Here is a 14,999-nt window from a genome sequence, read left to right on the forward strand (position 1 = left end):
CCCGTGATCAATCTTTACCCTTTTGGTAAACAACTGCCGCGCCGCTGACGTCACTTGAAATTGAAGTTACAGTAATCCCTTGCTACATCGCAGTTTCCCTTTTTTTTTTTGAAATTTTTTGAAAAAATTTACATGCAAGTCAGGTTGGCTCAAAACACCTGCGATGTTAAGCAGCAATCAATGAGGAATAGTATTCCTTGCCATCCTATCACCAAAAATACCTTTTGTATAGACACCATGATAGTGAACAAAAAAAAAAAAGGAAATGACCAAGTTTATTGTTCACAATCATCAGTAATGTTGCAACATTAGTCAGTTGACAAAGTCAAATTAAATTAATTAGTCATGACGTATTAAGACCTTGTCAAAAATCCTCTGTCCTCTGCTGTACCTGACAGAAGACTTGGTGGGTGACAAGTACTAACTGGCAGAAGGCCACTCCAAGTAGTTAGTTAGCTAGCTAAAAATGCTCCAGGGAAAAGGCTTAATTTGATTCAGTTAAAAAGAGCAAAGGGCAGCAGATGAGTCCAAGAAACAACCACACTTTTTTTGGCTGCCAGCATCAGTAGCGGTAATGGTCGGGCTTGAAGGGTCCTTCTGTGGGGAGCCCCAAGTATTTGGCCTGTTTGTCAGTCAGCTTGGTCAGCTTCACAGCCAGCTTGTCCAAGTGGGCCTCCGCCACCTGTTCGTCCAACTGCACGTGTGGACAAAAGCAAACAAAAATTGACAACAGACCAAAACGGGTCCAAACGTCACAGAAAAAAGTAGAGAGAAAAGCAAAGCCGGGAGAAGGCATAACAGTTTAAATTAGACATTGTTTATTAAAGCTAAACCAAAAGTACTCTTCCCAAAAAAGGGGGGAGGCCTGACAGAAACAAACAAAGCTGAGAAAAATAAAAACGGAATAACCAAACTAAAAAGGACGAGAGCTCAAAGTGGGATTAAAAAATAAATAAATAAATAAAATACAGGTGGGGGGGGGGGCATTAAAAAAGAAACAGCAAGAAAAATATTAAATAAAATGGATGGGACAAAAAAAATAACTCAAAGCAAACAGGAACCCTAAATGACAACCAGAATAACAGTAGTATTAAGCACCATCTGACCTTTTTGGGGAGGAAGTAGACGCCTAGGGGGTATTTGTCGTTGTTGGTCCACAGTTCGATCTGAGCCAGAACCTGAACACAAAAAAGTGTTGGAAATACTCTACATATGGCTCATTTCATAGTACTGACTACAGAATTTCATTTCACCATATGATTGGCGAAACATATCTTTTTCTCTTAACATTCAAAGGAAAAGCCAACATAGGAAGCATGACGTTTTGCGTCGAGCCGCCAGGGCTGTTGATATAGCGACGATGCTTAGGGGTACCTGATTCGTGAAGGAGTTGCTCATGACGAACGAGGGGTGTCCCATTGCGCAGCCCAAATTCACCAGCCTGCCCTCAGCCAGCACAATGATGTGGCGTCCACTCTTCATCCGGTAGCGGTCCACCTGCAGCCATAAAGAAGCAGCTCTTAAGCCATTCCAGTTTGCCTTTGTCGTTTGAGTCCACGGTCTTTCATCTTTTTTAAGCATATCCGCTGGCGTTGGTGTCAACTCCTTTGCACTATTTGGAGTTCCTTCCAGAGGACAAAAGAATATCACATTGCCGGTGTACTGTTATATTTTTAGCGTGTTCGACCTGTGGCTTGATGTTTATCTTCTCTACAGCGTTGTGGTTGAGCCAGCTCATGTCAATCTCACAGTCAAAGTGTCCGATGTTGCACACGATGGCGTCGTCTTTCATGCTCTCAAAGTGCCTGCAAGAAAACAAAACAAAAAAACAAACCTTAAGCAAAACACCTTAGCGAGACCTTTTGTGTTGTGACCAAGGATGAGCACCCAAGTCGCTACGGACGGATTAGAGTCAGTACTACAGAGTATAGATCAGGGGTGGGCAAACCTTTTGACTTGCGGGCCAAATTAGGTTTTAAATTTTGACTGGGTGGCAGATCCAGGAGTAGATGGATGTAGTATTTGTGTGAAGTAATATAAATGAAATGTAAAGGTCATTGCATAAAAGGTTTTGGCCTTTAGTAGGTAGTAAAGCATGGATATTCGAAAAAAAATAAAAATACATTTTGAAAACAAATGCATTTATTAATAGCATTAAAAAAATATGTATTTCACCAAAAAACTATTATCAATGATTCTCATTAATTATGACAGTTATTATGAATAACAGTTTCCATCACTTCAGCAGCTGCAGGTCAGATTTATGAAAGATGTTTATAATTATGAGGCAAAATCACATAACGACAAACATTCTGACTAAATACATCTTGAAGAATGAGTGAAAGAATACATCTAAATAAAGTAATAAAGAAATCAAAACGGCAACACGGTGACGGATATCTGAAAATCAGAGCAGAGCTTTAACTCACAAACACCTGGTGACAGAGGTGAGGAAATGGGAAACACTTCCTTAAAGTTGGCCTTAAAACCTTTAAAAGTTAACATTCGTCTCAAACAGGTGGTGCATGAATGTCCTTGAGCATCCTGCATTGTTTGAAAATGAGAATGGTCGCTAGGAGCCTGCGCTCCCGCACCACCAGACTCACCAATAACTTCATACTCCAGGCTGTTAGGATCCTGAACTCTCTCCCCCTTTCTGCGTAGCGTCCTGTACTTTTGCGCTGTGCTTACTGTCTGCTGTATGCACACTAGCTCCGTTTTGCTCCTCTTATTTGTGTTGTTTATTTATTATTTATTCATCACTCTTATTTATTGTTTGTGCCTTCTTTTTATTTTGTGTCGTTTACTTGTATGTCTATTGTGTACTATATATGTCTCGCCACCGTGGGATAGAGGAAACGGAATTTAGATTTCTTTGAGTCTTGATATGTGAAGAGATTGACAATAAAGCAGACTTTGACTTTTGGTTTCAATCCCTGCTATTTGTACAAATTATTTTCAAAATGCATTTAATTACAACAAACTCCCCTTCATTTTCAGTGGGAACAGTGTTGTTGGTCTTCCTTTTTTTGCTAGTGCATCATAGTCTGGAGTCAAATTGGTTGTGGAAATTCTTAGGATAGAGCCGAGCTGACACACGTAGGTCAAGCCAAATAATTGTCCACCTTTCTTTTTGTCTGAACACTCATTTTAATGGAAGGATTCCAGGGGAAGGTTTGTGGGTGGCTTTGGCGTAAAACTGTATCTGAAAGCTCAGCGCGCGAAATACGAGAATGGTGACGTCACAGCCCACACTCGAAATTCGGCAGTGATGGAAATAGGGTGCGGAGTGCGCCATGTCCGTACTACTGAGTACGTACACGCACTTGTGAGTGTGCAACGAGCTTTCTGACACTGCTTCCGGGAGTAAATGCGCGGGTAGGCGTTTCCCCATTTACTGGGGAAATGCAATCATTGACAAAAAAATGACAACAAAAATTACAAAAAAAAAAAGTTTAATAATACAATTTATTCAGGTTTGGCGGGCCCGATTAAACGGCCCAGTGGGCCGGATGTGGCCTGCGGGCCGTAGTTTGCCCATGTCTGGTATGGATTGACGTGAAATCAAATGCTAGCGCATTTCAAAGCCAAATTGTGGATTTGTGATGAGTTGCGCGTGTGCAGGAGTAGAAGTGTTGCGGCGCCACCTACTTCGCCTGTATGATGTCCTCACAGCCGGTGGTGGTGACAAAGATGTTTCCTTCATGGCAGGCTTCGTCCATGGTGGTCACCTCATAGCCTGCAAGGTACATTGCATAGGAATAGTCTGCACACCCCTGTTCCAAAACTAGGTTATCGTCAAAGCGGCACCCTCCCGAGAACATGAAGGCCATGCAGCGCATAATGAACACGGCTGGTATGATTATTGGTGCTTCACTCCCCTCCCTGAAGGACATTTACATCTCCCATCTCACCCGCGTGGCGACCACGATTCTGAGTGATGTGAGTCACCCCGCTCACTCTTTGTTTGATCTTCTGCCCTCTGGGAAGAGGTACAGGACCCTGCGCTCCCGCACCACCAGACTCACCAACAGCTTCATACTCCAGGCTGTTAGGATCCTGAACTCTCTCCCCCTTTCTGCGTAGCGTCCTGTACTTTTTGCGCTATATTCTGACGGTCTGCTGTATGCACACTTGCTCAATTTTTGCTCCTCTTATTTATTATTTGTTTATTTATTATTTGTTCATCACTCTTATTTATTCATTGTTTGTGCCTTCTTGTTTTTATTTTTTTGTTGTTTACTTGTATGTGTATTGTGTACTGTTTTGTCACCGTGGGATAGTGGGAACGTAATTTCGATTTCTTTGTGTGTCTTGGCATGTGAAGAAATTGACAATAAAGAAGACTTTGACTTTGAGCACACCAGACAGTGTTGAAAAAAAAAAAAAAAAAGTTTAGGTTTCATCAAACACCCAAATGCTCAGTCACTGGTAATGAATTTCTTTTTAGGGCGCTTTGATCGCAGGGCTCGCTAAATGAACGGTTTCTTTTGAGTTAATGGCGTGTGTGGCTCTCTGCTTTTTATTCCTCCTTCTCAGGAGGTCTCTGGCAAGTAGGCAATGAGTTCTGTTCTAAAAATTGCTGACCAGTAATGGGACACTGGGACTTAAGATTCATCACAGAAGGAGAATGTCAAAATTGCTCCTCACCCTCCATGGCAGCCTGCAGGGCGTTGATGGGGTCGATCTCCGTGACGATCACGCGGGCTCCGAAGGCACGCAGCGCCTGCACACAACCTTTGCCCACGTCGCCGTAGCCCGCCACCACCGCCACTTTGCCGGCGATCATCACATCAGTGGCGCGCTTGATGCCGTCAATGAGGCTCTCGCGGCAGCCGTACAGATTGTCAAACTTGCTCTGAGAGCGAGACGGCCACACCGGTCAGTCCTCGCGCTCATTTACTCACATTGACATTGCTTCAGAGTTTAGAAAAATAAATAAATCGCACCTACCTACTCAACTCTCCCACATTGGCATACCCAGGACGTATACATCCAAAATCAAAATTAGTCAATTTCAATGAATCTTAGAAAATTTGTCTAAATGGGGAAGGGTGTAGTTATTTTTTTATTTAGAAAAAATAAGACTACTAGCGTTTGATGACAAAGGATTTTGCCGAGGGAAAACAAAGCCAGAATACGGTAGCTGGATGTAAGAATGGTACGATGACCAGCGTGTCACGTTGCGGTTTGGTACCTTTGTGACCGAGTCGTTGACGTTGATGGCGGGCACCTTGAGCTCTCCCTTTTTCATCATCTTGTACAGGTTGTGGACGCCCGTGGTGGTTTCCTCTGACAGGCCGCGGATGCCTAGGGAACACACGCCGCTTTAGTACGTGTACGTGTTCAGAGAAAGCACATTTGTCATATGTTTTGATTTATATGCCAACTACCGTTTTTTTCCGTTTATAATGCACCCCCATGTATAATACGCACCCTAAAAATGGCATGTTGATGCTGGGAAAAAAGCCTGTACCCATGTATATACGCACCCATTTTTTTTTTAAGTCCCAATGATCGTCACACACGCAGGGAGGCAATGGGTCCCATTTTTATAGTCTTTGGTATGGTCTTAACTAGGCTGGATGTAATTTTTTTGTTGGCGTTGATTTCTCCGACTGCCCGTAAAGGCACCACCGCGATCAGTGCGGACATGTGAAAAAGGCGTGCGGACATGTGAAAAAGGCGGCTCTGTATGGGAGAGACGTTGAAGAGGAATAAACACACCCTTGGAAACCAAAACTTGCCCCTCGTCGTGACTCGGAGCCGCAACAAATGTTTCGGATTTGTGTAGGGTACATTGTGACAGCAAACGAGCAGGTGATCGAGCAAGCGTCTGATACGAGAGCATTGTGTTCGTATGGAGCGTGTTTGAAGTGAACAGCAGAGAAGAAAGGAGCAAGGCAAAGTGTTGTGAAATAAAATATTACTTGCAATACGCATGTTGTTAGTTTTTTTTCGTGTATAGTGCGCAAAATTTAACTAATTTATTGTCCTAAAATCTGGGGTGCGCATTATACATGGGTACAAAAATGTTTAAATTTTTTTTTTTTTTTTTTTTTTTTTAAAAGAAAGTCATGGTACAACAAAACCAACAACAGGACTGACCGACAAAGTCGTGGAACAAAAAGACAGGGTGACATTACCAAAGACAGGAACAGAAACCACATCATGACAGTAACACATGCAATGATCCGACGGTGAGCGAGGGGCAGACAGGACTTAAATACAAAACACGTTACATCGATTGAGGTGACACAGGAAGAGAGGGGCGACGCGAACAGAAACTATGGCAACCTAGACACATAGCAAAACTGGGGACGAGACATGACAAATCTCCCCCGAAATAAAACTTGAAACCACCTTTCTTCTTGTTTGTTGTCAATCGCGCATCGCATTCAGCCATCCTGCCCAACACACTTAGTAAAATTCATAATTGACGACACATCGTTTGATGCGATGGTGCAATCCTTGATGGTGTGTTATTGTCAAATTGTTTGTTTTTTAATCTCCATCGCGGACCGGACGTCATACGGAGGCCGCCATTACAGATGCGCAGAACGGATGCGCAAGACACGTCAGCTATATAAAGAGCGAGAGTTGTTTTCTTCCTATTGGTTTCAATTCACAGTTTAATTAGCAGTTTCAATCAGCAAATAACAAAATGTGTATTACAGGACGCTCATATTTTATTTCACAACACTTTGCCTTGTTCCTTTCGTCTCTGCTGTTCACTTCAAACACGCTCCATACGACCGCAATGCTCTCGTATCAGACGCTTGCTCGATCACCTGCTCGTTTGCTATCTGTCACAATGTACCCTACACAAATCCGAAACATTTGTTGCGGCTCCGAGTCACGGCAAGTTTTGGTTTCCAAGGGTGTTTTTATTCCTCTTCAACGTCTCTCCCATACAGAGCCGCCTTTTTCACGTCCGCACGCCTTTTTCACGTACGCGCACGGAGCGCGGTGGTCCGTTTACGGGCAGTCTGAGAAATCAACGGCAACAAAAAAAATTACATCCAGCCTAGTTAAGACCATACCAAAGACTATAAAAATGGGACCCATTGCCTCCCTGCGTGTGTGACGATCATTGGGACTTAAAATAAAGAAATAATAAAAAAGAATTCATAAAAATTGGATGCGTATTATACATGGGTACAGGCTTTTTTCCAGCATCAGCATGCCATTTTTAGGGTGCGTATTATACATGGGGGCGCATTATACACGGAAAAAAACGGTATTTGCTGATTGAAACTGCTAATTAAACTGTGAATTGAAACTAATAGGGAGAGAACTGAAGTCTTGCTCTTTATATAGCTGACGTGTCTTGCGCATCCGTTCTGCGCATCTGTAATGGCGGCCTCCGTATGATATCCGGTTTGCGATGGAGATTAAAAAACAAACAATATTTGACAATAACACACCATCAAGGATTGCACCATGGCATCAAACGATGTGTCGTCAATTATGAATTTTACTGACTAAGTGTGCTGGGCAGGATGGCTGAATGCGATGCGCGATTGACAACAAACAAGAAGAAAGGTGATTTCAAGTTTTATTTCGAGGGAGATTAGTCATGTCTCGTCCCCAGTTTTGGTATGTGTCTAGGTTGCCATAGTTTCTGTTCGCGTCGCCCCTCCCTTCCTGTGTCACCTCAATCAATGTAACGTGTTTTGTATTTAAGTCCTGTCTGCCCCTCGCTCACCGTCGGATCATTGCATGTGTTACTGTCATGATGTCTGTTTGGTTTCTGTTCCTGTCTTTGGTAATGTCACCCTGTCTTTTTGTTCCACATCTTTGTCGGTCAGTCCTGTTGTTGGTTTTGTTGTACCATGATTTTCTTAAAAAAATAAATAAAAATAAAAAATAAAAATTGTACCCATGTATAATGTGCACCCCAGATTTTAGGACAATAAATTAGTTAAATTTCGCGCATTATACACGGAAAAAAAACGGTATATCTTTATAATGTATCTTTCACAATTCATTTCCGAAAGATAGGTATTACGAGTGTTCTTTGATAACAAGATACGCATGTGGTTGTAGCTATATGTTGCAAAAATTTTACGTTTTCATTAAAAAGAAAAACTCCAGAATTGATTGTGCCATTTTGATGTACAGTCAAACCTCGGTTTTCGAACGTCCCGGTTCTCAAACAAATTGGAATTCGAACAAAGAATTCGAGATTTTTTCGCTTCGGTTGTCGAACAAAACTCGGAGGTCGAACCTCGCAAAATAAGCCGAAAGGACCCGACCGCACGGCCCGAATGCCAACTGACTTCGTTAGTTATTGTATTTTCGTTACCTTGAGGATTGTATTAACACCTAATCATGCCTCCAAAGAAAGCAAGTGGGAGCAGTAAAGCTATCCTAAAACACAAAGATGCTCTTAAAGCAATGCGAAAGTGAGCGCCCGGCGTGCTGCGGTTGCGTGATCGGACCAAATTAAGCTCCCTGCGCACTTATATCCACTTGAATTTTGGAAAGTCCATTAAGACTTCAAAAATATTTTCTAAATTTCAGTGACGCCTCTGTCACAATAATGCGACCAGCGCGCTGCAGTTGCGCGTTCGGTGGTGCGCTGCAGTTGCGCGATCGGACCAAAACCCGCAAATTAAAAAATGCTTAAGAAAGGCGTTTTTTTTTTTCTTTTGTCTTGGAACAGATTAAAAATGCTTCCATTATTTGTAATGGGAAAAATGGAGTCGGAATTCGACCGATTCACTTCTCGAACCACCTTCTGGAACGGATTGTGGTTGAAAACAGAGGTTTGACTATTATATTTACCTTGGTAGCCCACCAAGCAGGATTTTTTTTTTTTAACAAAACCGGTGAAATTGAGTGATGAAATTAATGGTTTTGGGGTTGCTATACTGCCAAAATCCAGAAGTTTCCAAGCCCCCTGCGGCCCCCAATGGGGGCCTGTGGCCCCTGGCCCCCTGACGCCCCCAGTGGGGGCCTGCGGTTCCTCATGCGGAGCCCAGACCCCGGCTACTTCTCAGTGGGTTTTCACATTTGCTGTTCTCATCCCTGTCAGAGGGCCACGTGTCGGTAGTCGCTCGAAAAAAAACGAGTCGTCACTGTTGTCGACTCGGCGCAAATAACCGCCTTTGCTCTCTGCCGCCTTCTGACACGATGGCAACACCGACTGCTGCACCGCAACGCCTCAAGGGGCATCCTAGAGTATGGAAAAAAGCTCTTCGTGTGCTCAGCGGAGCGCAATCCTCTTGTCGTTCAATCCCCGACACAAGAGAACCTTTAACCTCAGCACTTTGATTCCGACGAAAAGCGCTGCCGTAGACTCACCTTGGAGCAGTTTGGGGTACTTGCTGTGGACCAGGTTGGTGAGGTCGCCACCGTCATCCAGGATCATGTTGAGAGGTTGCCCGTCTTTGAAGAAGATGGTCTGCTCGATGCACCACATGTACTCCTCGTCCGTTTCGCCCTTCCATGCGTACACTGTGTACAAGTTTACGGGCAGGTCAAAAGACATCAATTTTACAACCATCAAACTCCTTTAAGGACACTTTTCAAACAATTCTCCAAACAGGAGGCACTGTGTGCTTGCTTCACGCCATTTGTCACACGCACACAAAATTAATACACTACACTATAAGCAGGTCAACAGTAATTATTTAAGTCTGTAACTCAAAACTCCAACTGCTACTTTAACGCACAACAAGACAATATTCAAAATTGTCCAGTCCCGCTCTTCTGCTTTCTCGCTCAGAGCTACAGTGGAGGCAGCCCGTCAAGGAAAAGCTGTCTGGGTTACCTGGGACGCCAGTTTTAGCGATGGCTGCTGCAGCGTGGTCCTGAGTGGAGAAAATGTTACAACTGGACCACTGAACCTGCCATACAAACACACAATGACAACTTGTCAGATCCTAAAGGACAAAAATAAGTTGGAGGAAGGGGGGGGGGGTAGTTAGGTTTTCTCGTTGGGAAGATGTATTATCAAGAAGGTCTAAGTTTTTATTGAATTGTGTTTTCCTGTGCGAAAATTCAAGTCCTACGTTCGAGGAAATAGTGTTCACATATGAGAAGTTGTTTTCTCTGGGAACTAGTTCTTTAAAATATATAATAATAATTCATTGAATTTGTATAGCGCTTTTCAAAGACCCAAAGACGTTTACAGGGAAACAAGGCGAGGATGTACAGGGGGGGACGGGGAGGAGACAATAGGATAAAGTTAGGAAGAGGACACCAGTTCTGAGTAGGGGAGGTCATAGGCTTGAGAAAAGAGGCAAGTTTTTAGACGTCACTTAAATATGAGGAGTGAGGGTGAGTCGCAGACAGATTGAGGGACAGTTACAGAGTCAGGGTGCTGTGCAGGAGAAGGCTATGTCACTGAAGGATTTGAGTTTGGATTTTGGGACTGTCAGACGTGAAGTAGCGGAGGATCGGAGGGAACGGGTGGGGTGGTAGGGCATAAGGAAGTCTGATAGGTAAGGAAGAGCCAGGTGGTGAAGGGCTTTGAAGGTGAGGAGTATCTTGTAGATGATGCGCTCTTTGATGGGGAGCCAGTGAAGAGAGTGGAGAAAGGGATTGATGTGTTCGCAGGACTGGGTGTGGGTAAGGAGGCGGGCAGCAGAGTTGTGGACTAGTTGAAGTCTATGTAGTGATGAGCAGTGATGCCAGTGAGAAGGGAGTTGCAGTAGTCAAGCCGGGATGAGATGACGGCATGGATGAGGGATTCAGCGTCTCTCCCATACAGAGCCGCCTTTTTCCCGTGCGCGTACGGAGCGCGGTGGTGCGTTTACGGGCAGTCGGAGAAATCAACGCCAACAAAAAAAATTACATCCAGCCTAGTTAAGACCATACCAAAGTCTATAAAAATGGGACCCATTGCCTCCCTGCGTGTGTGACGATCATTGGGACTTAAAAAAATAAAAAAAATAAAAAATAAAATTCATAAAAATTGGGTGCGTATTATACATGGGTACAGGCTTTTTTCCAGCATCAGCATGCCATTTTTAGGGTGCGTATTATACATGGGGGCGCACTATACACGGAAAAAAACGGTAGTTGGATAAAAAGATTTGAAAGACGAATCATCAATGTTTAGTTGCGTTGACTCGGCCTTCACTCTGTCACTTTTTGACGCAGCTGTAACACCGACAGCTGAGCTGCACTGCCTCAAGGGGCAAACTCGCAGGACACGTGTGGACGCTGCGCCAATGCCGACTGCGTAATCAAGCGGACGCAAACGGAGCAGAGCGAGCGAGCGCGCGCAGACCTCGGCGCCGAGGGCGGTGAGCGTCTCAATGAGCACGGCAGTCTGCAGAGTCATGTGCAGACATCCGGCGATCCGGGCGCCCTTCAGAGGTTTGGAGGCGCCGTACAGCTCCCTCATCTTCATCAGGCCTGGCATCTCGTTCTCGGCGATGTCGATGGCCTTGCGCCCCCACTCGGCCAGGCTGATGTCAGCTGAGGGATAGGGCAGGGGGAAAGATAAATTAGCAAGTCATCCTCACTTCTAAAGTCAGGAATTGAAGTCATCTCAACTTTGGCAGTAATTTCTTGGTGTACCACTAGAGCCCAAGTAGCACAACAAATGGCCCACAAATTGTCAGTTTACCAGCTCAGTGGACTAGTGGTAGAGTGTCCGCCCTGAGATTGGAAGGTTGTGGGTTCAAACCCCGGCCGGGTCATACCAAAGACTATAAAAATGGGACCCATTGCCTCCCTGCTTGGCACTCAGCATTAAGGATTGGAATTGGGGTGTTTTATCACCGAATGATTCCCGAGCGCGGCACCGCTGCTGCTCACTGCTCCCCTCTCCCCCAAGGGATGGATTAAAATCACACGGGGATGGGTTAAATGCAGAGGACAAATTTCACCACACCCGGATGTGTGTATGACGATCATTGAGACTTTACTAAGAATCAGGAACATTTAGTCATAGGCCTGAAACTTATTCTTGAAGACTAGAACATTTCAAATGGACTAAGCAGAAAATGTGCTGGCAAATAGGATGATTCAATTTGTGGTTTGGTCCATAACATCATTAGAAAATCAGCCAAAGTTTGATTTTCTTTTTCCACCCCAAAAAAGCAGTTGTTTGCAAAGGTTTTATTTTGATAAAAACTTGATCAGTCTCCCTTTCTGAAGGACTACAGAAAAGAAAGTGTATTTGAGTGATTCCCTCAGTTTTCTACTTTCACCCTAAAATTTCGAGTTTAGATTTATTGGGCTCCTAATAAGGAAATAAAAGCTTGTCTGAAGCCTTGTAGACGATTAAAATCTCCTGATTATTTCCAAATTGACTGATTAATCAGGAAAAAAAAAATCATCCCTAAAATGTATTACTTTTCAAAATAAAAGCACGCGTTTGTAAACATTTCATTTTGATTAAATACGTGCTTTCATGAAGGACTACAGAAAGTAATTACATGTTTGGCCATTTAAATTGAAAAGTTGTCAATTGATTGTTGCACCTTACAAACTGGTGGTGAAATGGTAAAAAAAAAAAAAAAATTTAAAAGTCAGGGACAGGAGGACCATCATTTGACAGATTGACAGTCTGTAAATCAACCACTGGCCGGAACGCCGGACGCATGAAACAAGGGTGAATTTTAACGGGTTCTACGGACTTTGGCCCTTTGCTCTTATCTGACCGCATGCTGTTGAGCAACGTGCGCTTTTGACTCATTTTTGCAGGACAAGACAATGTGACATTGCCATGTAAAAGGTGAAGGAATTTTAGAAAATAAATTATTCGCAATCAGGATTTATAGACTATCTCTGCGAGTGTGGCTGTTCAATTATTCATTTGTCTTCTGTAACACCTCTTCACGAGGATCCTGGTCATGCTGAAGCTTATCCAAGCAGTCTTTGGGCAATAGGCGGGGGAACACCCTGAAGCAGTCGCCAGCCAATCGCGATGCACACAGATGAACAACACAATCACATCTTTGGACAATTTGAAGTGGTCAGTCGGCCTTTGGAATGTGGGAGCAAACCGGAGTCCCTGGAGGAAACCCACGCAGGCACGGGGGAGAACACGTATTTATGTAAAAAATAACGTGTACATTTGTGGACAAACGTTTTGCAATAAAGTATGGAGATATAAGTACATTTGCAATGAAATACACAACTAAAAAGATAATGAAATAAACAAAGAAATTTTGAACTTGCGATATTGAAAAACACTCCATATTAATTGAAAAAAATAGGTGCTGTGAGTATGAAAGAAGCAAATATTTTGAAAACATTTTGAAATTATCCAACAGTATACAGAATTGGGATCCCATTGATCGATTGCTATTCACTCATGTGTTTTTAACCCAAATGTGTCTTTACATTTTACATTAAAGTACAATTTTGTGGAATTTTGTAATTAGATAATATGCAAATACCTTGACCATTAATTTACTTTAATTTGGCATTTGAGTTGGTAGTGAGCACGTTTGGCACTACAAGTCTGCTGCTGTCATTCACTCACCATAGGGGGGCGTGGCGTATTGCATCATGGGAAAGGCAGTTCGCAGGCATACGACCTGTGAGCAATTTACCGCGCCCACAAACTACAACACCCAAAACTCCTACGCAGTTGATGGTTCATCATGACGATTCCTTTCAAAAATCCTGACACGCTGCGAAATTGAACAAGCAGCTGTCCAAAAAACTCTCCATAACGATCCAAACACATAAGCGCTTTGCAATTCAAAACGCGAATTGTTAACGTAGAAAGAAACGAGGTTATGAGAACAAGTGTTACTATACAAACGTAAAAAGCTTTTCTGATCTTGTAGTGAGTGTGCCCCTCGCTCATGCTAGCGCGCTAACTCGCCCTAAAAACATCGCGACACACGCGTGCAAAACTCGACCTAAGGAGACCAACCAAATTCAACACTGACCAACTTTGAAGGCAATTTTCTCTGACATGGTTGCGAGTTCGCGTGTTGATCGAGCTGAGGTTGGGTGAAGAGGCTGAAGCCTGGCCGATGAGTAGAGGCGGAGAGGAGGAACCTAAACGCGTCGCCGTGCTTTTCAAGTTTGAGGGCGGTGCTTCGAGAGCGATTTACGTTTTCCAATTGGCTGAACGACCACAACCAAATATAACTGACGTGTTCGTTGAATGGCGGGGACACGCCTCGGCAAATGATGCGTTCAAGTGCCGCATGTGGATGCCTGCTACTAGTTTGGTGTGGAAACTGACAGCTTGAGCTCACGTAATCGTTTCTTACGACACATCTTATTTAACGGTATCTTGTGTTAAGAGAAAATGTACAACTGAAGACAAACACACGGACAAAAATACACATGGGCAGACTTATAAAACACTGACCACCTGCGCTCGCGTGGAGCCTTTGAATCCCCGTCGTTACGAGTTCTCAGTACGGCAAAGTATAAGCGTGCAACCAAAAAGGTTTGAATGTGTAGAAGTTCAGAACCCAGCTGTGGTTAGCACTCATGTTGTGAACAGCTGTCTCCTCCACTCACATCTTCCAAGCTTGTCGTTGTGTCATAATGATAAAAAACAACATTTTTGGTACACAGAAAAATAAACAAAATCTGAAAGGTCTCATCATGAATTTTGAATATCAGGTATGACTCGATGCATTTTGTTGTAATTTGATTTTTGAACTGGTAAACTCAAATTTGGTCAAACACCAGGGGTCCTTGCTGTATTAATCGTTGCGGCATTGAGGAAATAGTCATAGGACAGGAACACTCTTGATGAGGTTTCATTTGAGGTGTGATTTGATCCATTTTTGCTGTCATTTGTTAACTTTTCCCCCCATTAGTCCTATTTGTCACTGGCCCTACAAAAACATTTATTGGTTATTAATACAATCGTATGCCATTAAACCTTTTGTTGTTTTGGTGGATCATTCTGGCAAAATGCGATTGGACCTTGAACTTCAAACAATCACAAAGTAGCCAATGTTTTACTTTGGATTGATCATTGAGTGAGAGACCCTCATTATAAATCACTGCACTTAACCCCCGCACCCCCCCCCCCCCCCCCACCTGCTCATCTATTTTAG

General features: G+C 43.5%; 1 protein-coding gene and 2 non-coding genes across 4 annotated transcripts; all 3 read right to left on the minus strand.

The window, feature by feature from the left end:
* Nucleotides 1-256: 256 nt before the first annotated feature.
* Nucleotides 257-14,026, minus strand: ahcy (adenosylhomocysteinase). Of its 2 annotated transcripts, none has more exons than XM_061291298.1 (11): nt 13,866-14,026; nt 11,243-11,433; nt 9,779-9,854; nt 9,310-9,462; nt 5,198-5,310; nt 4,651-4,858; nt 3,652-3,739; nt 1,688-1,805; nt 1,375-1,497; nt 1,107-1,178; nt 257-694 (listed from the first exon to the last, which is right to left on the minus strand). In XM_061291298.1, the coding sequence occupies exons 1-11, from the start codon at nt 13,891-13,893 to the stop codon at nt 563-565; spliced, it is 1,302 nt and encodes a 433-aa protein (XP_061147282.1). In that variant the 5' UTR covers nt 13,894-14,026; the 3' UTR covers nt 257-562. The 2 variants fall into 2 exon arrangements, with proteins under 2 accessions (XP_061147282.1, XP_061147283.1); XM_061291299.1 differs by lacking the exon at nt 13,866-14,026 and adding an exon at nt 13,451-13,605.
* On the minus strand, nt 9,054-9,181 carry LOC133162918 (small nucleolar RNA SNORA17). Its single transcript, XR_009716297.1, has one exon. It is a non-coding gene; the product is annotated as a small nucleolar RNA SNORA17 (small nucleolar RNA).
* On the minus strand, nt 11,045-11,154 carry LOC133162920 (small nucleolar RNA SNORA17). Its single transcript, XR_009716298.1, has one exon. It is a non-coding gene; the product is annotated as a small nucleolar RNA SNORA17 (small nucleolar RNA).
* Nucleotides 14,027-14,999: the final 973 nt, after the last annotated feature.

Source organism: Syngnathus typhle, linkage group LG11, assembly GCF_033458585.1.
Source record: "Syngnathus typhle isolate RoL2023-S1 ecotype Sweden linkage group LG11, RoL_Styp_1.0, whole genome shotgun sequence".
In the NCBI taxonomy this organism is placed as follows: Eukaryota; Metazoa; Chordata; class Actinopteri; order Syngnathiformes; family Syngnathidae; genus Syngnathus; species Syngnathus typhle.

Coding starts and splice junctions, on each gene's coding strand:
- ahcy (XM_061291298.1), bottom strand. CDS start 13,893: ATGTCAGAGAAAATTGCCTTCAAAGTTG. Junction 9,463..9,778: donor CGCTAAAACTGGCGTCCCAG/GTAACCCAGACA, acceptor ACTTGTACACAG/TGTACGCATGGAAGGGCGAA. Junction 695..1,106: donor TCTACTTCCTCCCCAAAAAG/GTCAGATGGTGC, acceptor CCACACGTGCAG/TTGGACGAACAGGTGGCGGA.